Here is a 20,198-nt window from a genome sequence, read left to right as displayed (position 1 = left end):
TGGCCTGATGTTACATTGAAAACCTTTTGAATAGATAAATTTTATATTCACCAAGCGGGAATATTTTTCGTACAGGATCTCTTGTTTTACTACAATGCAGCTAAATTTAATAAAATGTTTTCTGTTTTTGACAAGTATTTAGTTGATTATTTGATATTTATTCTGCACCTTTAATCTTAGTTTTACATTATATCATGTATTAAACAGAACTTATTTAAAATTATTAAAATAATCACAAATAAAGATCTTATTACGATTCTGATTTTTATTTATGTAATTTACTAGAGATTAGGCAAAATTTTAAGATCAAGATTTGAGCAGTAATCCTTGTGTAAGTCTAAAAAAAGCTACTATAATATGTACTTGTTACATACCTATAATTTATTTAATATCTATAAATGTTATAATGAAAAACAAAATAACGATTCGATATACATTTATTTATATACAACATCATATACATCTTAAACATACATATAACATATCAGTAAGAATCTGTCAATGCGTAAAAAATATTTTAATTATATAGTTCATATTTATTTCACATATAAAAACTTTGGAATAATTCAATAATTAACGATTATTGTAAGCAAAAACCGTTTTGTTAAAATATCGCGCAAGAATAAAGAATAGGTTTCAAGAGAATAAGAGTGATTTAAATTCAGCTATCCTGGACACATTTCGGCTTTCTACACATAAACAATATTAGAAAATCATCTCTATTTTAATTTTTGAATATTTTACATATGTGCAAAATATAGAGTTCATCTCTGCTGTTTGCCTGTTTTTTTCCTTGCTAGTTTGTAATTGCTATGTTGATTAATTGTAGACATATGTATTATATCTTCTGTTGTTTTTCTAAGTATGCATGTTGTTTTAAAACTTATAAATAAATAAATATAATATCATCATACTATTAAATAGTTAAGAAGTTGTAAATTGTCAACATGACGAGTAAAAAAGTATATTGGGTAGCCAACAAAGATTTTTACAATTTTGATTGCGTGTTTTGCACGAGAACATCATGCATATCCTGCAATGAGTTTTCTAGAGCACTACGATATGCGTCACAGGATGTATCGGGATGTCTTCGGAACGCGGAAGTAGCGAAATTAACATCCGAATCACGCGGATTATAGCACGTGGCGTAACCATCACTCACCAACGGTCCGTAACACATGAAACCATCGCATTTGCAGGCGACCTGAATAAATATTAATTTATTACACAACAATTTTTACAATGTTGTTCTTGATGACTTACACGATTTCTTTACTTATTTAATTGGTTAGTGAATATAGTCAAATCGATCATTTTACTAGTACATTCTAAACACAAATATAAATTACTATTTAATACATACCTGACTCGTCGATATCCTCATATGTGCACTCCGAGTATATCCCGGGTCTGCGTAAATCGGTGGTAGCTCTATACCATGCTCCAAAGCCGTCAATTTAAGGCCCAAGAAATGTCTGTCCACTCCGAGACCTTGTAGCGCCTAAATACATTGTTTAGAGATTTGCAAGGTTAAAAAACAATACGCCGTTAATATTATCAAACTAACCCAGTTTGGGTAAAACTGTTTCGCCGAAACAAACCATTTTGACACAAGAACATTTTTCAAAACGAAATACCAATAATTCATTTTAAGTAGGATATGAAGAAAAAAGAATATTTCAAAATATCTAATTGTCCATAACTTAGCGAATGATCGACATATTATGTCGTATTTATAGTTTTAATTCATTGAAAATTGCTTAGTATTGACCAAATACACATTCGAATGAATAATTCTTGAACAAAGTTAGTGAGTTGTGACAAAATAAGCTACTGACCGATGAAAGGTTATGTTTGGTTCTTTACGTTCACTATAGCTTTTACAGCCAATTATGCAACAATTCACCATGACTGACACTTTAAATACATCTCTTATAAGGATAAAGTTTAAAATATGGGTTTAGCTTGGGTTTCATAGATTTATCAGTTAGCGGTGAAAAATTGTTTACCACCAAGGGCTTGGTGGTAAACAAATAAAACCCGATACGCAAATGGAGACAGAACAACTGATACTTTGTTTCGCTCGCACTTAAGTATTTCACGTTAATGCCTCTCTTTAGTTATTATTGTTATTTTAGAAGCTCATCTGGTTCTATACTCTATCTACGGCTTCAGCTTTATTTTTTTGATGACATATTGAGACTGTCATCATATGAAATGTTTGTAGTACATTGCTATATTGGCGCGTCTAAACGGGCCATGTTTTGCTGCAATTGATGGCTGCACTGTTGGCAACTAATTGTCCGGCCATTAGAAAAATATTTTAATGCATCTGATGGCCGAACAATCTATGGCTGGGCAATGTGTTGCAATATGTCTGCAATAGTATGGCCCATTATGCAGACTCCTAAACGGGCTACACCAACCGGCAACAATGGCTGACGAAAAAAAGAAACAGAAAAAGAAGAGATTGTGGATTCGACCTTACTTAAATAGGCGTGAAACTGTAGATAATTTGAGTCTAGAAATAAGTCTTGATAATAAATTATTCAAGAACTAGAATGTCAAAAGCAGTAATTTTTACGTAGTAATCTAACGTCAAATACAGCTGATCGCAAAACACAGAATATAGCAACAGGCACACTTCACTCATAGCAAACGTCATGTCGCGTAGAAAAGGATACACTTTGCCATAACAAAGACAGTGACTGAAACAACAATAGAACTGGCTGTGCAATATTGCAGTTGAATTCGATAGCCTAGCGATCGTCCGGCCACCCATCGGGGCAATTTCGGCCATATGTGGCTATACAAAACATGTTTGGCTATATGGCCGGGACATTCCTGCAATATTGCATAGTGTGGCTACTATTGTTTGCAATGTTGCCGGCCACAGTGTTGCAGCCATCAATTGCAGCAAAACATTTTTACGCGCCATATGTACAATACTTTTCCTGGACCACTCAGGTTTTCTTAATCTGTGCCGAAATCTAAGCATTTCAATAATCTTCTGTTGTGTGTTTGTTTCAAATGCAAATCATACCTACTCCTCAATATTACAATAATTCCACTTACCATAACAGTATAATTTTTGTGCGCGTTAACAGCATTCTTTAGAGCATTTAGTTTATCCTTCGGAGTAGCTTGTGGGTTTAACATAGTCTTAGCGAACTCTATGGACTCGATAGAACACGAACGAATGGTCTCAGTACGTCCCCCCGCGTACATTCGAGTCGCCGCTGACTCGTAGTGAGCGCCGGGCGTTTTGTGTAGTCTATCGAATGAAAACCATACAACCATATTTCTTTATGAAGTTTGACATATTTTACAACGCTCCAGAATTTAATTCGATATTATAAATATGTTTATTTATTTTAACAAAGGAAAATAATAGGAATTGTAAAGGCTTATATTACTACAAGTATTATATGATAAACTGAAAAAGATATATGTCCCAAAAAACAGCGTCAACAAGCATATATATGTATATAAAACTATAATGGTTTATTATAAACTTTAATCTGGTGATGTGACCACGGCTGCTTTAAAGGGAAATAAATAATGTTTATATCTGTTAAACAATTTTTTTCTGAAACAATTACTTTAATATGATTACACATATATATACTTAGACAAAATAATCAAGATCTAGTCTCATTCTAAAAGAAAATATTTAAAGTTATATAGGTAAAAAGCTAAGTTCAATCCCTGAAGAAAAAAATATTGCTTAATGTTGTTGTCGCCTGTGACCAACAAAACAAAACTAATGACATATAATGTTGAGAGGTTGTAAAACCTCAGACATGAGGATAAAAAACAGAGCATTTTAAGAAAAGAAAGAATTTAAGTTTAGTGTAACAAATTTTTCAGAATTATACATAGAACATACCTGTAAAATGCATACTGCATTGCCATTTGCAAATAACTGTCCGGGCTGAGTTTCTGTGTCTTTATAAAGTTCTTTCCATATTTGTCGAACTTGAAGCAGTTCAATTCTAGATCTGCTACTAACCTGGAAACGATAACGTGTCATAATTTCGATGATTTTTGTTAATTAAAATAAACCATATAACACTCACTCGAACAGTAAAACAGAACATAGTTAGGAAACCGGCATGCGTTCGACCCAGATTCGACGGCATGTGTCAGGCACAGAAGGCCGATTTGCCTACTTGCCTATTGATAGAACAAAAGATCAAGAAACAGATACTAAAATCTGAGGCCCAGGCCTAAAAGGTTGCAATCATTGAAATATGTACAATAATATAAATAGGAAATACTATTATCTATTACTCGACCTATTGGACCGATTCTACTTCAAATTCTTTTACTAATTGAATGTGTAAATAATATGAAATGACTAACTTGTTCAAATTATTTTTAGCTTCGTCTATCATCTTTGATACCTCACTGTTAACATTGAACTTTAGTTGTACGGGCTCTATTGGCGACGATGATGACTCATCACTCTCAGTGTTCTTATCACTAAAAAAACAGTAAAATGAGGGTAGATTCAAACTTACATATTTTATATGAATAATAAAAAGTTAGCAGTGAAGTATTAACTGTTTCAATTCCGATATGTTTTACGAATGCTTTAAAGTTGATTTTGTATAATTATAATGTGGTTCTAAAGGCAATAATAATAATAAAAAAAATGTGTGCGTGTACTAGGTGTACACACGTAAGAAGTGAAACTTCTTTATGACCTTATTTTTCGAAAAATTATCTACTATATGCAACTTTACAGAAATTGGTTAAATAAAGTTAAATTAGATAAAGTTTAACAAAAGGCTTTTATTATCATAGACATGAATACAAATACAATTATTTCATTTTAACTTATTACTGTACTACTATGTAGTACTAAGATTATTACAGAATTTCATTAATTGTAATTGAATTATTAGTATTACTATCATTGTTATCGTTATTATATATTTTTGTTACTAATGGCTTCGAATCTCTTCGGATCAACCGTGGTAGGGACAAGAAAAAGATGGGGCGTAACCGAAAAATGTGTGTAAATTTTTTCCAACGCCGATAAAGAAGTTTGACTTCAAAAAGCAACATGGCGCGTAACCTGCTACAAAGTTTCTCCCATACGTCGATAAAGAAGTTTCACTTCAAAAGATGGCGCGTAACGAAAAAATTTAATAAAAAAATAAAGAAGTTTCACTTCAATAATCTTTTTTTCTTCTCTCACATATACATACAAGGTTATTATGGTTAAACTAAGATGATAACATTAGAAAATGTATGTGAGAGACTGGTCTCTATAACAGGAGACCTGAGTGACAGATAGCCAGCCTCTCCACCACCGGACAGGAACACGTACAATCATGTCATTGTCATAAGATACAATAGAAGAAAATAAGTAAGTGCTAAAAGAAAACATTGCAAACCGAGTAGTAAAAATAAAATTGGTGTGTGTGCGTGTGTGTGTTTGTGTGTGCGTGCGTGTGTTTGTGTGTGCGGGCGTGTGTGTGTTTGTGTGTGCGGGCGTGTGTGTGCCGTGTGTAATAGTGAGCCAGACACATTTCTGCATAATTTTCTCATTTAGAACATAGGGTGAGCTTTCCGTCTTTATGAGTTTTATTACCTGTTAACTTCATAAAAATAAATAGTTATATTATCTAACAAAATGGCGAAAATACATAAGAGACAAGTCACACTAAAAAAATGTTCAACAAGAATCGAACCCAGTTAAAGGATACCTTCCAAATGACGATCAAAACGAAACAATATTACACAATGTTCACATTACTTACATATAATTAATAATAAAATCAGTCAATACAGCAATTGGTTGTCCTTCTGCTGGGGAATGTTCGTATGTCAGGCCTGTTATACCATCAGCACCAACTATGAACTGAACATTTCAAGTATAGGAAATGTATAAAGAATTTCTTTTTTACCATATAATTTGACAAGGCTACCAAATATAGAGAATTAAAGACATAATTTAGAAAGACTGATAAAATATTTCTTAAGTCCTACTTTCACTTTTACGATTCACGAGAATTCAATGTCGAAATAATCCGGCTAAAAGTAATTTCGTGGTACAATTAACAATCTTATATGAGCACTAAAAGGCAATCATGAGAATCCGTTTTGACTTAAAACTATATTTAAACCTAAATCAACTTTTATTATAGCGATAAATTAGACAAGAAAACAGCTTATATTCTATAAAGTTCTCCCACATTCTCCCATGTTTTTTGAATGTTCCCGACATTAAATTCGAGAAAAGATGATTTATTATGATTCGCACCTGGCTGTGTTATCCAAAATTGTCAAAAGCAAAAATTGCTCTCAATAATCAATTTAAGAATTTCTTGATTTCACTCACGTTTTTCAACCGCCATTTCCATTTTTTAACTATGCTACTTCTGGGTAGCCAATCAATTATCTTTCTTATCTCTCTTTTAAGTTATTGTATATATATCTTATTGTATTATATATATAAATTACGTGTCACGTTGTTTGTCCGCTATGGACTCCTAAACTACTAAACCGATTTCAATCAAATTTGCACACCGTGTGCGGTAGGATCTAACTTAAAAGATAGGGTAGCTTACATCTCAATTTATACCCGCAATATTATTTAATTGCAAATTATTTGTTAATTATTTGATAGTCACAATTCTAACAGATGTGCGCTGTGTAGAAATTACCAACGTTTCACATAATCTACAATTTAATGGCTTAACCACCAAAAAAGCATGGTGGTCCCCATGACTGGTGTTGTCCTACCGTTTCCCTTGAATAGTTTACTACTATGTAATATAACAAAAACCTTAGCCACAGCAACGCCTGGCCGGTCTGCTAGTATACATATATATTACCTGTACAGTTTTATCGAACCACCGGTTCCCACCATTAGCGGATGCGCCGGCGCCGTGTATCGTATGAGCGCCCGCCAAAGAGCGTCTAGCGCTTTCATCAGCCTTCCACACGCCACTAGCATTATCCAGACATAACACTGCAATGCTACGCTCTACGTCTGCTAGACTACGGCGGTTGTTTTCATCTGTGGAAAGTCAAAGTGTACTTGAAATTATTTTATAACTAAACAATATGTATTATATACATCAAGTTCGCCAAGTGGTAGCAAGCTAATGTTAATAAAATAAAAAAGTATTGTCTTGCACATTAAAGAAGCTTTGATATGTTATAAAGGCAAATTCATCTTGTCTATACTAATATTTACAAAGAGTTTTCTATATTTGTATCGAAACTCGATTCAAAACTTCTTAGTTGGCAATATATTTTTTTTAATGTCCAGCCGAAACAAGCCATCTATATAATACATATTATGTAACAAATCTCACTTTCCCTTGGTCACCGCATCACCCGTGAACGCATGAAACAATATTGCAATTTTTTTTTGTTATGTTTATAATTGTCAGAAGATTATTATGCTAGAAAAAAATAAGGAACTTGAGCGAAAGTTTATGAAAAATCAAAGTTGTTTTTTTTTGTTAAGACAGGACAACATCTGACCTGACAGATAGCTAAGCTAGCTAGCCTGATAGATAGCTAGTTATTTAAATAAGTTGATGTTTCGGGCTCATCAATTAATCTAAAAACCTTTTGATTGCACAAAACAAGTAAATTAAGAACCAAATCCATATTAAAAGCTAAGAAACCTGAATGATAAGAGCCTACCTTTACTTAAAAGCTCATAAGCCTTGGCCCAATTATCTCTATTTTCCGAGGTAAGGATCCCAACTGCGTCTTTAGCGGAAGATGCCGATGAGGCAACAATTTTCTTCAGTCCTTGAACTATTTGATCACAACTTAATCTTTTATCGTCACTCCCCCAGAGGTCTAAGTGAAACAGCTAAAAAGTTGTAAACCATTTTAGCAACAAATTTCGCTTCCATAGGTCGAGATGTCGAAGTGAAGTAAGTCAAGCGTATTCGTTTGCCGAAATATTGGTTCAATTATTTTGTGGGTTACTCACGTAATCGAAATAATTTAAAAACGTGGGAGTGTATTTTTAACTGACTTTCAAAAGGTTTTCAGATTGACCAGTTTGTAATATTGTTGGAATTGGATAACATTTAAGTATGACGGTGTTATGTCACGAAATTCTCGGAAAGAGACACCGAGATGACCTTTTTAAGCTGGATATTCCACCATAGGGAATAAATAGTCCATGTTTCATCAAAATCGGTTAAGGGGTTTTTGACATATGTCAACCATATTGGTATCCTCGCATTTCTGGAGTAGGCAAATATAACATAGGTACGTACCTACCTAAGTTTTATAGTGTACGTGATATAATTCTTATATTATGGTTCTTTTATATTTTACCAATTAGCAGTGGCGTAACTATCCCATCTGGGACCCGTGGCAAATTCTTTACTATACTTACTAAGTTTAATTTTAATAAATTTCGATATTTTCAGCGTACTCAATTACACGTTGTATATGGCCACAGGCCATTAGCGGCACATATATATTCCTCTCTTAGGCGAAAGGGAATGGTCTGTAGTCCCCACGCTAGCCCAATGCGTATTGGAGACTTCAAATTCATCCATAGAACATAGTATCTCTTGGGCAGAGGCCCTCTTGAGTCGGGGGCCCTTGGCATTCTGCCAGCCCTGCCACCCTATTGTTACGCCACTGCCAGTTAGCAGTACTTATACAGGGTCATTTTTTTAATAGGTATAAACAATAATAATAAAACGATCTTTCTAATAATGGCATGTGGCCATAGGCTACCAAATAAGGTAATAATTAATGTACAACTTACGTGATTATTATGAATAACAGTAACATATTTGCTATCATTGAAAGACAGCTTGTCTCTCTTAGGGTGTGGTATGCGACAAGTACCAAATATTTTCTTATACTGCGACATATCCAATGGACTCTTCCCCATCATTTCTAAGGGTATTTTATCGCTGCAATTGAGATTTTTCTACTTGTAGTATGGTAAAGTTTTTTTTTTTACTTTTCTTTAAGAAGCAAGTAGACACACGACTTTACAAAGTTTCAAGGCGTTTGAAAACGTAAAAAAATTGTTTACGTTAAACAAAACGGATTTTATTCTCGATTTTATAATTTTTTTCGATCAATTTAGATTCGGAGACTTGAATACTAAATTTTGCATTTAATTTTCTTTACAAAAAAAAGCGCATTTGTCTGTTGTTCAATTGTAGTGTCCATAACTGGCCAAATGATGTTTGATGAGTTTGCGAGAAAAAGTTTGGAGAGCTTTCGGAGCTAATCAACTTACCAGTAACTATTAGTTAGACAGATACGATCTTTAGGCTCCGTTAGAACTGAGAAGTGTATTTAATAACTTACTTATCAATTAGGGATTTATAGTTGACAGCTGCGAGCAACGTTTTTGCAGCATATTCCAATTGTTCAGTTTGATTATTAAATTTTCGTAATGGGAAAACTAAGCCGGGACTCGAGAATACAACTACCGGATCACGGTATTCCAAATAAGCTGTGTTTAACCACCATTCTTCAAGCCAATTTGTGTGCTTACTAGCTCTATTTTCTAACAAACTCTGGAATAAATAGATTGCATTACCTTCAAACACAAAAAACCAATTAATAGGCTAGCTAGTTCTCACATTTGTTTGATTTAATAATAATATATCAGATTAATCAGAGGCCATGAGTGTCGGTTGATTTTGTTTTTATTTGGCATAATTATTTGGATAATAGTAGTAATTTTTTATATTTGCGACTAAGGTATTTTATTTGATATAATACTAAACAAATATTTTTCACGTGTATGTAACATTCAGAGTCGAATTTAGTTATAAGGAGACACAAGGGATTCTTAGTTTTCCCATTCTGATTATTATTAAGCCGTGATAAAATAAACTGTCCAAGATAAACCTATAGCAAATATTACATACCAATGAAAAATAATAGTTTTAACCTATATATGTGCAGACAAAAGAAATGATTTTTTAAAGAAAACACTTTTTTAACGGATTGAAGCTATGTATTATCATAAAATAATTATAAGGTTATAATAATACATAGCTTCAATCCGTTAAAAAAGTGTGTTCTTTAAATGTGTAAAAGTTATATTAATAAAAGACAATACTATAGAAATGATTATGTTTACCTGTAGCTTCTGGCCAATACCACCCTCAGAAGCAAAGTTATTCATAAGTTTAGAAGTATTGGAAAACTCATTCTCATTAAGGAAAGGTCGTACAGTTTTTAAATACTTATTCACAGTATCTTCAAGTTTTGGTACAGGAAGTTGTGGTAAATTTTGTGAGTTTGGTGCTGGTTTTGTTGAGGTATAATTGCTGACCAGTTGAAGTGATGTGATATAGGGCTCCAGAGTGAAGCCTTTGGAATTCCACTAAAATAAAATTGTTTACTAGTAACACAAAACAAATAAAACAGAAATTCCTTTGAGTACCATTATGTAATCTTATCAGCTTTGATTATTTCTTGATAATAATAATATTATTAGTAATAAAGATTGTTATTCAATAAAACATATATTTAATTTTAAGGAAAATAGTTACATTGTTTCAACAAGGAAAATGTTAATGATTAAGGTGCAGGAATATAATACTTACAATTTTAATTCCCCGCAACATATTTGAAACCTAAAATAAATTTAATTAACAATTAGACAAAAGCTAAGCACACTTCATTAATTTGAGTATGAAAAACTTTTTAAAAACATATTGTAAGAACAATACCTATTGCAAACATACCTCTCATTGTAGAGTTAGAAAAATAATAAAAACTCCAAATAGCATGCAATTGAAAGATGTTAAAAGAATTTTTTAAGCCCCATATGGGATAAAAGTAAAAATCACAATTAAGACTTACTTTAGACTCGTATTTATCGGAGAAAATTTTAGTACTCATGAGAAGTTACAGGACGTAATTAGAAAAATTACCAAAATTCTACTAGTACATTAACTAGCAAAGCAAAGTGAAAGGCGGGAAGGAATCAGTGGATAATGGCAGTTGCGATGCAGACACGTCTATAAATTAAGATCGCAAGTCAACATACAACACTGAACACAGCAATCAAAAAATCTAAAAAACAAGTTTTACAAATAAGTACCGGTTTTAAAAGTATTTCAGAAGTTCTGTCTTGGTTGAGATTTTTGTCAAAGTTTAGATATAAACAAGAATGAATTAAAGACTGTCTATAGATATGATTATCACAATTCACAGCCCAACAGAAATGCGACTAGAAAGTAGGTGCGTTAAAATTAAATGTCATATTATATTAGTCTACTTTTTTAACGTAAATATAAATATGCAAAATAGAAAATTTGAAACTTGAATCTCGATTCCTGCAAGTCCGACCAAACTTCAAAGTTTATGATAAGTGTTGCAAATTGCAATATTTGACCTAAATTGTGCGATATTTTTACATACTAGTTTTAAGCGTAAGTAGGAATGAATAATGTAATTATTGATGTTGTCGAAGTATTCCATATGGATGTAACGACAATAGATTGGTACATGACACCAAAATTGTTTTTTTCATCTTTGATATGCAATTTTGGCAAGATATTATAGGTGTTTAGCAAATTTTATAGGCTTCTTGGCAACATAGCTCTGTAGCAACCAACTTCAAATAATTATCCCTGAATATCGACAAAAAAAAAACCCTAATATTTTTAATGTACACTCGATTTAAGAGGTAATTTTAAATATAAATTAAAAATATATTCAAGTAGTATAAAATAACTGTTGTAGTTATGCGGGTGCATTTACATATAATTATTAATAACCTAATAATTTTATTCCTTAACTTTTCTTAGCATATAATATATTTTCTTACCTTTCCCTAATTGTCGTTTTATACATTCTTTTAACGCTTTTTGTATTTTTATAAACGTTGAGTTACTATTTCGATCTTGGGGTATTAGTTATAGCCACGCTTAGAGTTTATAGTAAATAAATCAACCTCCTAAATATCTTGTTTTCCCCTTAATTCGGGGCGGGAACACCCAAGTTGGCATCTCTGCAAATAGGTCGGTATTACAGATAATGGTTATATAATATATAAATTGTCAGTTAGTAATATGCTGTGGTCTGTAATCTGTATACGGAAACACCACGATACCTATCTCTAAAAAGTAAAAACATTTAACATATTTTATTGATAATATTATATGAATAAGAGTAACATTTTAATTGAAAATTCAGCATTTAGCGTACTCTCATACCTTTCATGTTCTAAACTAAAACCATACCATGGCATCACATATTTTAAATAGATTTAAACAGTTTGATGCATATGCTAAAACTTTAGAAGATTTCAGAGTAAAAACAGCAAGTGGTGCTTTTAGTAAGTACAATATTATATGATTTTAAATACGATCATACAAGGCTATATAATATATTATTACTTACTAGATATATAGGTGCTTTATAATGGGTATACCCATACAAAATACTTTTCAGTTACTATACTTGGTGGAACAGTTATGATTCTTTTAATAATATCTGAGTTACATACATACATGTCGCCTAACATATCTGAAGAATTGTTCGTAGACACATCCAGAGGTCATAAGATAAGAATAAATTTTGATATTATTGTTCCTAGAATATCATGTAATTGTAAGTAATATTTATGGGTAACAATAATTTTGTTAAATACCTATACAAAAAAAAACTAATCGTTTTTAATAGACTTAGTACTTGATGCAATGGATTCATCTGGAGAGCAACACTTACAAATAGACCATAATATATTTAAAAGACGCTTAGACTTAGATGGAAACCCAATAGAAGAAGCAAAAAAAGAAGAAATAATGACTTCAACTGCAGTGAGTAGAAACCTGTAGTTAAAATCAATTACCAATAATAATTAACATATATAATATAAGTCAATTTGTTGTTTAGGTTCCAAATAATTCTACTGATATTGGAAAGATAACATGTGGAAGTTGCTATGGTGCAGCATTTAATGACTCTCAGTATGTGATTTTATATATTATATTGACTAAACTTGCAAAATATACAGTAGTACCTCAATATACCTAACATATGTTTTGAGATACAAGTAGCTGAACAAGCAACATTTCACTTTGAGATGAGCTTGATTTGAGATATGAGGAATTGCACACCACACCGCTTCCATGACCCCAACAACAGACACAAAACAAAACTTAACTACAAATAAAACTAACAATTTCTCCTACCTCTGTCAATTTAGTAACTAAATTAAACTTGTATGTTAGGGTAACACTGTATTTGGTTACTATTAGTTATTCAAATAATTAAGTGAAATAATAATTGTATAATGTAAAACATAATATAGGTCATCATTTTTATTTCATAATGTACTTGCACCTCCATGCTAGTCTAACTTGGTGTTAAAACTTTATTTTAACAGCAGTTTAAATTCTTCACCTTATATTTAATCTGGTAGCTTGCATAATATTTGATTAGTTGATGTATAGCCAAATTGAATATAACATAGTTCTAATCAGATTATAAGTTTTATTATTAAGGTGCTGTAATACATGCGAGGATGTCCGTGAAGCATATAAAATGAGAAGGTGGGCACTGCCTGATTTATCTACTGTTGAACAGTGCAAAAATGATGAGTCTTTAGAGAAAGTCAATCTTGCTTTCAAAGAAGGATGCCAATTATTTGGGAACATGGATGTTAATAGGGTAAATTATGATCCATAAACTTCAATAATTAAAAAAATTTTACATTATCAGACGATTATCAGTCTAGACGATTTGATTAAAACAAAAAACATTTTTAGGTTGGTGGAAGTTTTCATATAGCTCCGGGAAAAAGTTTTACTATTAATCACATCCATGTCCATGATGTCCAACCATTTTCATCATCAGTATTCAATACAACCCATATAATAAGACACTTGAGTTTTGGTTCAGATATCAAAAATGCAAACACAGCTCCTTTAGATGGAGTTACTGGATTGGCAAAAGAAGGTTAGTTTAAGGATATATTTTGAAATATCTATATTGTATTACTATCTGTAAAGGGGAATACTAGACAGTTAACCATGTGGGAAAATATATATTCATTTATATATTTTAGATTAGTAATCAAAAATGCTGCTATTATAATATAATCTAAATTTATTAAAACTAAATAAAATTATGACTAATTTGAAACTAAAGAACCACTTATGTTATTACTTATATTATTATTCATTCTAATTTTTCACTTGCTTTCTATTAACCTCAATATATAAGAACAAGTTTAAACTGAAACAAATTATGAAAATTAATCTTAAAAATATTTGGAATAGAGACACTAAACAACATATTATTTGTTTTCTTAATTGTGGCGAATTTGGTGTATAAGGTATATACAGTCTAGTCTAGGAGTAATATGGTTCAACAACGTATTCCTGTTCCAATAGCCATAAATGTACCAAATGTACCACCTCCTTGCAGCATTACTTTACCAACAGAATGAACCAGTTCTCGCCCTCTTGCTCCATATCTGGAATTTTGAACATTATATAATCATGATTTCTTGAGTAAATATTGTTGTCTTGTGTTGTTTAAGTACAATACAAACCTCAATGCCGTAAATCCTCCAAATAAACCACCGCTAGCCATTCCAACACAGAATCCTATCATAAAACCCATTTTCATTTTATCAAAACATGTTGGTCCTTGACTTTGATATACTCCACCCGGTACTGGCATATTTTTATATTATCCTAAATATGCACACGAGAAACTTACTTAAAAACAAAAGTTGGGTTATATTTTAAAGAATTTATAACTCGCCTTAAAGCTACAAGATTAGATTACTGACTAAATTCGTACTTCGGTAGTGACCCAGACATGTCAGTTGTCAGTTCAACCGTATATTAGACGTCTGTTAAAAATGGTAATAGACATTTTTTTCTATTATTCGCAAAGATCTAAGTTCAAAAATCGCAATTTCTAAGTTTTTTCTATTTATCTAAATACGTACGAAACATTTTGTCTTCACTTGTTAAATTTTGAACAGATTGTGCGATTATTATTGAATTTATGTGACTTATATAAACACATTAAGTCTATTTATTTATTTTTGCAGGTGCTGTTATGTTTCAGTATTATATTAAAATTGTTCCAACAATGTATGTTTCTTTAGACAGCAAAGTATTACATACAAATCAATTCTCTGTAACTCGTCACCAGAAATCAGTGTCAAATGTCAATACAGAATCTGGTATGCCTGGAGCATTTTTCAGTTATGAATTATCACCTTTGATGGTGAAATATACAGAGAAGGAAAGGTAAAATAAAAAGTTGTGCCATATCATCACATGTATTTATTACTTAATCTTTGCTAAATTTCTAATGTGACTGCTTGTTTTCAGATCACTTGGTCATTTTGCAACAAACATATGTGCAATTGTAGGTGGAGTTTTTACATTAGCAGCAATTTTTGACTCACTTTTATACCACTCACTGAATGCTGTTCAAAACAAAGTAATGTTAGGCAAAACTGGATAAAATTATGATTTACATTGTTTTTAGAAAGATGTTAAAATCTTCAACACTACATTTTGCATATTTTATACAAAACTCCACATCAGTGCCACTACAAAGTTCAGCTAATGGAACATAATTAGCTTTTTTTTTATTGTATTGAGCTCTTCCTAGTTTTTCTAAAAACAAATGTCTTTGTTTAATAATAAAATTTCTATAAGTTAAAATAGTAGCATTTTCTTTAATATCTTCGTGTGTAATTTTCATGACATTGTGAATGTAGTTAAATCGTTCCAATAGAGACCTCTGATCTGAAAAGAAAAATATTTATGGTAGGTTCTTGTCCTATTTTACTATTGTTTTCAGCATTGTAAAAATACCTTATTTTTGAACTGGAATAATTTTTAATGTACATAGTAAAGGCTTTTAAAATAAAATACTTACTCATCATCCAAATCTTTGGTTTTTCCAAAAGAAGGTCCTTAATTTCTCCATCATTAAAACCAAATTCTTCTTTAATAACAAATGTATTGGTAGAAATATGATGCAAATTGTATGTAATTATGCGAGGTTGTTTTGTAGCAAGAAATCTTACCTCATTACCAGTTAAAGCGAATGTATTTTGAAAGTAACCTAATCTTCGATCAATTTTTTCAGTGCTGTTAACAAAAAATACTTATGAAAATAGAATGCTTATTAGACATAATTAATAAATACTTAATCATAAAACTTACTTAAACATTAACCAAAAAGGATTTTTAGATATAATTCTTATTATATCTTGTGAATAAAAATGTTTAGACTGCAAGTAATTTATTCTCACTTCTAAATCGGCAATATCTTGGCACAGAATCATTGGGTTTTTAGTTAAAAAATTTCCAAGGCTTTCATTTTCAACATAATCTTTCAAAAAAAATATATGATTTTTAATATTCTTTTCGAAATCCAGTTTTAGTATTTTTTCAACAATATATGGTTTCTTTTCAATTTTAGCAAGGTTGACATTTAACTTCATAAGTTTTTGCAATGTGTCTGAAGTGTTAACATATGCAGCTAAATTAAAAGATTGTGAGTGATTTGAAGCCAACTCAGATAAATCATCGTCATGACGGTCAAATACACTTTTGTCGTTTAAATATTGAGTAACTTGGTTTTGAACTACACAGTAGCTTCTACATTTTGAAATAATTCTAAATTTAGCAAACTTAAAACACTGCATTTTCATATATTATTTAACATAATATTTATACTGGCTTAAATGTTTATAAAGAACGTGATTATTATTAAAGATAAACCAAAGATATAATATATGTGTGCCACTAAGTCGAAACGTAGTCGGCATTCGACGCAATTAATTCTGGTCACTATTAAAAAATAACATAGTTGTATGTAGGCTTACTATTTAAAGTTATGAGAAATCTGAATCAGTTATAAGGCTGAAATTCGGAAATCCATCTCAATTCTCACCACAGTAAGCACCATAAATAAATGAGTAGTCTTTGGTTATAATTACTCTATGAGTCTATGGTTGCTTGTAAGTATTCCAAGTAAAGTGTTCCAAACTCTACCAACTTTTAGGTAGATCTACCAACTTCGTTTTTCTCAAATCTATTACCTTAACGTGGAAACACGTGGCGTGTCGTGATGGTTACTGTCGTGACGGTGAGTGTGCACACTTACGTGTCGTGTCGTGGCGTACTCTGGCGTTATTTCTGAACACTGAACAGTACTTAACGAACCTTTGCAGCGTTCTAACATACATAATGTTTTCTTCTGATTTGGATAGTGATTTTGATGAAGACCTTCAATTTCTGTTAGCAATGAAACTTCTTAAGAGCAAAAAAAATAAAAGATACTGGGTTCACCCTGTAAACAGAGGGGAGACAAGACAAAGGTGAATTTCATCGTCTTGTTAAAGAATTAGAGAGTTACGAAGAGAAATTTCATCATTTAATTTCATTTTTGCTAGATGTTCGCGCCACGAGCCACGCGCCGTTATAGAAACACATTTGCCTGTTGTGTAGATTGTCGTGTCGCGTCATAACCCCCACCAACGCTCTGGCGCAATCGGTGGCGAGCAGTCGGCGCCACCGGCCACGTAAGGAAGTGTTGCGACACGACACGACATGCAAATATGATTCTAATCATATTAAATGTATGAAACCAATATGCTTCTGGCGCGTCACGACACGCCACGACACGTAAGTATGTTTCCGCCTTTATATAGAAAATCCATCAACTTTTTGTATTTAAATTTTTAAATTTTTATATTGTCTAATTTTCTATTATATTCGACTAATTATAGGTCTACCAGGATCTGATGGCAAAAAGGGAAAAAAGAAATTGACGCTAGCAATACTGGGGAAATTGGAGTAAAACGTTTTGATACTTTTTTTTCCTTATAGCGGCTGATTGTGTGTGATACATGCAAATATAAAAATTTATCCAATGATCAAGGATAATTTTTGAAAATGTGGCGAATGTGGGGTTTGAAATTTAGATGAAAACTCCAATTACTCTGTTCATGAGTTTATTAATTAATTAAGAACTTGAAAATGGTTCCAAATAACATCATAAAAAAGCCTTCAACGCAGTATTTATGATAAACCTTTCCTCCTGCATCTAAATTAACCGATCTTGTTCTATGAACTGATTTTCAATTTTTATTACATGTTCACAAGATTTTCGCCATTCATCGATCCCTATTTGAGAGAAAGAAACAGTGTAAAACTCATTTATCTTGTTTCTGATCAATTCTAAATCAAAACTATCCAAGTTTATTTGTAGTATAAGAAACCCCTGAAATAAACCAAAGTTTAGTATTAGTACATAATATAATACACACGAAAAATCTCATAAACCAAACTATCAAGACGTGTCATTCCTACTAACCAGTCAACGCTTGCACATGGCTCAATATCGATGATTGTGTATTTTCTGCATCTTGTTGATCAAGTATTCTTTGATAAACATTGAAAACAATATGTCTTGCTTGCGATCGAAGAGGTTTCTTCGACATTTTCATCACTTTTTAAAGGAAATTTGAAGCCAAACCAAAAACAATTCCTCGAAATTTCAGTTGACAGATGAAATTTTTCTTTTATTGCCATATGAAAATCGCTAATTTTTAAATTTTTTTTTTGCCATCAGATTCTGGTAGACCTATACTATCTTCAAGACTCTCATGATCTTACTATGTATTTTGATATGTAAAGCGCAGCGTTGAATGTTATTAAATAAAGTATTTTAGTACTATTATTCTATCTAAACATTAAAATATAAAAAGATTAGTAATGAAAGTGAAAATGGAGAAAATTCTTCTCCACGAAAATTGAGGAAAATTCATTATGATCAAAAATATTCAAAATTCTGTTATAAAGAACCAGAATATGCAGGTTGGATTAAGCATTTCAGTTTCCGGCCCACATGGTCAAGTAAATTATGTTAGATTGATCTCTTCAATCCATAATATGTTTTGATTTTTTTTATATCAATATTATCCATTTTTTTACTATAATAGATGAAGTGATTACTTTTATACGAAAAAAAAAATCATGTGTCCAATTCACACGTACTAGAAGTGAAACCTTCAAAAACAAAGTTTTTAAAATTAAAATATGTAAATTAGACTTTTTCTCTATCTAAATGTAGGATCTTTTCTTTAAAAAAAATATATATTTTAATGTTAAATTTTTATTTATAACTTTAATATCAATCTTTAATTTGGTAAAAACTAAAATAATAAAAGTTTGAAATAAATTCACAAGATCCAACGTGGGAGAAAATGAGATAGGAAGCATTATACAGTGTATAAACTTTTAATTAAGTGTAGTACGAAGTTTTCACTTCAAAAAGTTTCTATAACTAATGATTTGTAAATAAAATTGATAAATAATCTAATTTTATAATTAAACTACTTACTTGACTTACTTATTTAATTTTCATCAAATCTGTTTTTTATTTCAGAAAATGTTCAAATACACACTAATTTAAAGTTTATACACTGTATAATGCCTCCTATCTCACTCTCTCCCACGCCAAATCCTATTAATTTATGTGTCTGTCTCTTTTTACTGTCGCTTTTTCCGTTGCATCCGGTTTGAAATCACAACGATTCTAAAGAAGTTTCACTTCAAAAATGAATTAAAAGTCTCACACATCTTAGAGTAGGATTTTATATAAAACTCGAAATTATAGTTAGTAGATCTACCTACTTTTCGAATTGAAGATGGTTGGAAACTACCAACTTTTGAAATTGTATCTACCTACTCGATAAAATTCGAGTTGGTAACACTATTTCGAAGTTCCAACTTCCAACTGGCACTCTGCAGCAGCCGTGCCACAAATTACAACTGTGTCAAGTTTCCGCAACTTTCAAATTGCTTTCATCATTTATTCAATATAGTACTCAAAAAAATTGAGGTGAAGTATTCTTTAAAATTCTTACTTTTCTCACCGCAGGTATAATTGTTTGAAATAACATAAATAAGCTTTTTAGTAAAGTTACTAAATTCCGTAGGACATTAGACAAAATTATTAACCCCTTTTACTTCTTAGAACATATGGCCGAAAGTTATTAAATATAATATAAGTGCACTTGTGTTTTATTGCAGAACTGTTTAATAAATCAACGGTACTGTACTTAATATTTCAGTGTATATGTTCACATGCAATCTATTTTTTTAAAGGATTAAGAATATATAAATCATTTATTATTAAATTAAAGTGAATTCTTTTATAGAATGCAAATCTTT

General features: G+C 31.3%; 4 protein-coding genes across 6 annotated transcripts; 1 reads left to right on the top strand and 3 right to left on the bottom strand.

Annotated features, from left to right (window-relative positions):
• Positions 1–419: 419 nt before the first annotated feature.
• On the bottom strand, positions 420–12,007 carry LOC125056514 (carnitine O-acetyltransferase-like). Of its 3 annotated transcripts, none has more exons than XM_047659649.1 (13): positions 11,804–12,007; positions 10,575–10,604; positions 10,106–10,351; positions 9,322–9,533; positions 8,765–8,915; positions 7,672–7,846; positions 6,849–7,033; positions 5,772–5,872; positions 4,366–4,485; positions 3,890–4,012; positions 3,076–3,274; positions 1,364–1,501; positions 420–1,204 (listed from the first exon to the last, which is right to left on the bottom strand). In XM_047659649.1, the coding sequence occupies exons 2-13, from the start codon at positions 10,593–10,595 to the stop codon at positions 989–991; spliced, it is 1,887 nt and encodes a 628-aa protein (XP_047515605.1). In that variant the 5' UTR covers positions 10,596–10,604; positions 11,804–12,007; the 3' UTR covers positions 420–988. The 3 variants fall into 3 exon arrangements, with proteins under 3 accessions (XP_047515605.1, XP_047515606.1, XP_047515604.1); XM_047659650.1 differs by lacking the exon at positions 11,804–12,007 and adding an exon at positions 11,075–11,155; XM_047659648.1 differs by lacking the exon at positions 11,804–12,007 and adding an exon at positions 10,834–11,068.
• An 81-nt stretch (positions 12,008–12,088) lies between these two features.
• LOC125056516 (endoplasmic reticulum-Golgi intermediate compartment protein 3) lies at positions 12,089–15,671 on the top strand. Its single transcript, XM_047659653.1, has 8 exons — positions 12,089–12,313; positions 12,430–12,588; positions 12,661–12,797; positions 12,874–12,947; positions 13,485–13,650; positions 13,749–13,938; positions 15,047–15,248; positions 15,333–15,671. The coding sequence occupies exons 1-8, from the start codon at positions 12,220–12,222 to the stop codon at positions 15,466–15,468; spliced, it is 1,158 nt and encodes a 385-aa protein (XP_047515609.1). The 5' UTR covers positions 12,089–12,219; the 3' UTR covers positions 15,469–15,671.
• Positions 14,071–14,810, bottom strand: LOC125056522 (reactive oxygen species modulator 1). Its single transcript, XM_047659660.1, has 2 exons — positions 14,537–14,810; positions 14,071–14,458 (listed from the first exon to the last, which is right to left on the bottom strand). The coding sequence occupies exons 1-2, from the start codon at positions 14,665–14,667 to the stop codon at positions 14,350–14,352; spliced, it is 240 nt and encodes a 79-aa protein (XP_047515616.1). The 5' UTR covers positions 14,668–14,810; the 3' UTR covers positions 14,071–14,349.
• Positions 15,270–16,837, bottom strand: LOC125056517 (transcription termination factor 3, mitochondrial). Its single transcript, XM_047659654.1, has 3 exons — positions 16,179–16,837; positions 15,889–16,103; positions 15,270–15,755 (listed from the first exon to the last, which is right to left on the bottom strand). Exons 1-3 carry the CDS (start codon positions 16,667–16,669, stop codon positions 15,478–15,480), a joined length of 984 nt encoding a protein of 327 aa, XP_047515610.1. The 5' UTR covers positions 16,670–16,837; the 3' UTR covers positions 15,270–15,477.
• Positions 16,838–20,198: the final 3,361 nt, after the last annotated feature.

The sequence above is a fragment of the Pieris napi genome, chromosome 15 (assembly GCF_905475465.1).
Source record: "Pieris napi chromosome 15, ilPieNapi1.2, whole genome shotgun sequence".
NCBI lineage: Eukaryota > Metazoa > Arthropoda > Insecta > Lepidoptera > Pieridae > Pieris > Pieris napi.
The sequence above is the reverse complement of the archived record's forward strand: the minus strand, read 5'-3'. Positions and strand labels throughout refer to the sequence as shown.

What these genes read in the sequence shown, in the direction of transcription:
- LOC125056516 (XM_047659653.1), top strand. Translation starts at nt 12,220, where the DNA reads ATGGCATCACATATTTTAAATAGATTTAAACAGTTTGATGCATATGCT. An exon ending in AACAGCAAGTGGTGCTTTTA is followed by an intron (nt 12,314 to 12,429) that starts GTAAGTACAATA and finishes AATACTTTTCAG; the next exon opens with TTACTATACTTGGTGGAACA. An exon ending in GCAGCATTTAATGACTCTCA is followed by an intron (nt 12,948 to 13,484) that starts GTATGTGATTTT and finishes TTTATTATTAAG; the next exon opens with GTGCTGTAATACATGCGAGG.
- LOC125056514 (XM_047659648.1), bottom strand. Translation starts at nt 10,872, where the DNA reads ATGAGTACTAAAATTTTCTCCGATAAATACGAGTCTAAA. An exon ending in TGTTGCGGGGAATTAAAATT is followed by an intron (nt 10,352 to 10,574) that starts GTAAGTATTATA and finishes ATTTTATTTTAG; the next exon opens with TGGAATTCCAAAGGCTTCAC. An exon ending in ACAAAAATTATACTGTTATG is followed by an intron (nt 1,502 to 3,075) that starts GTAAGTGGAATT and finishes CAATGTATTTAG; the next exon opens with GCGCTACAAGGTCTCGGAGT.
- LOC125056522 (XM_047659660.1), bottom strand. Translation starts at nt 14,667, where the DNA reads ATGCCAGTACCGGGTGGAGTATATCAAAGTCAAGGACCAACATGTTTT. An exon ending in GGAGGATTTACGGCATTGAG is followed by an intron (nt 14,459 to 14,536) that starts GTTTGTATTGTA and finishes TCAAAATTCCAG; the next exon opens with ATATGGAGCAAGAGGGCGAG.
- LOC125056517 (XM_047659654.1), bottom strand. Translation starts at nt 16,669, where the DNA reads ATGAAAATGCAGTGTTTTAAGTTTGCTAAATTTAGAATTATTTCAAAA. An exon ending in CCTTTTTGGTTAATGTTTAA is followed by an intron (nt 16,104 to 16,178) that starts GTAAGTTTTATG and finishes TTTTGTTAACAG; the next exon opens with CACTGAAAAAATTGATCGAA. An exon ending in ACCAAAGATTTGGATGATGA is followed by an intron (nt 15,756 to 15,888) that starts GTAAGTATTTTA and finishes TTTTCTTTTCAG; the next exon opens with ATCAGAGGTCTCTATTGGAA.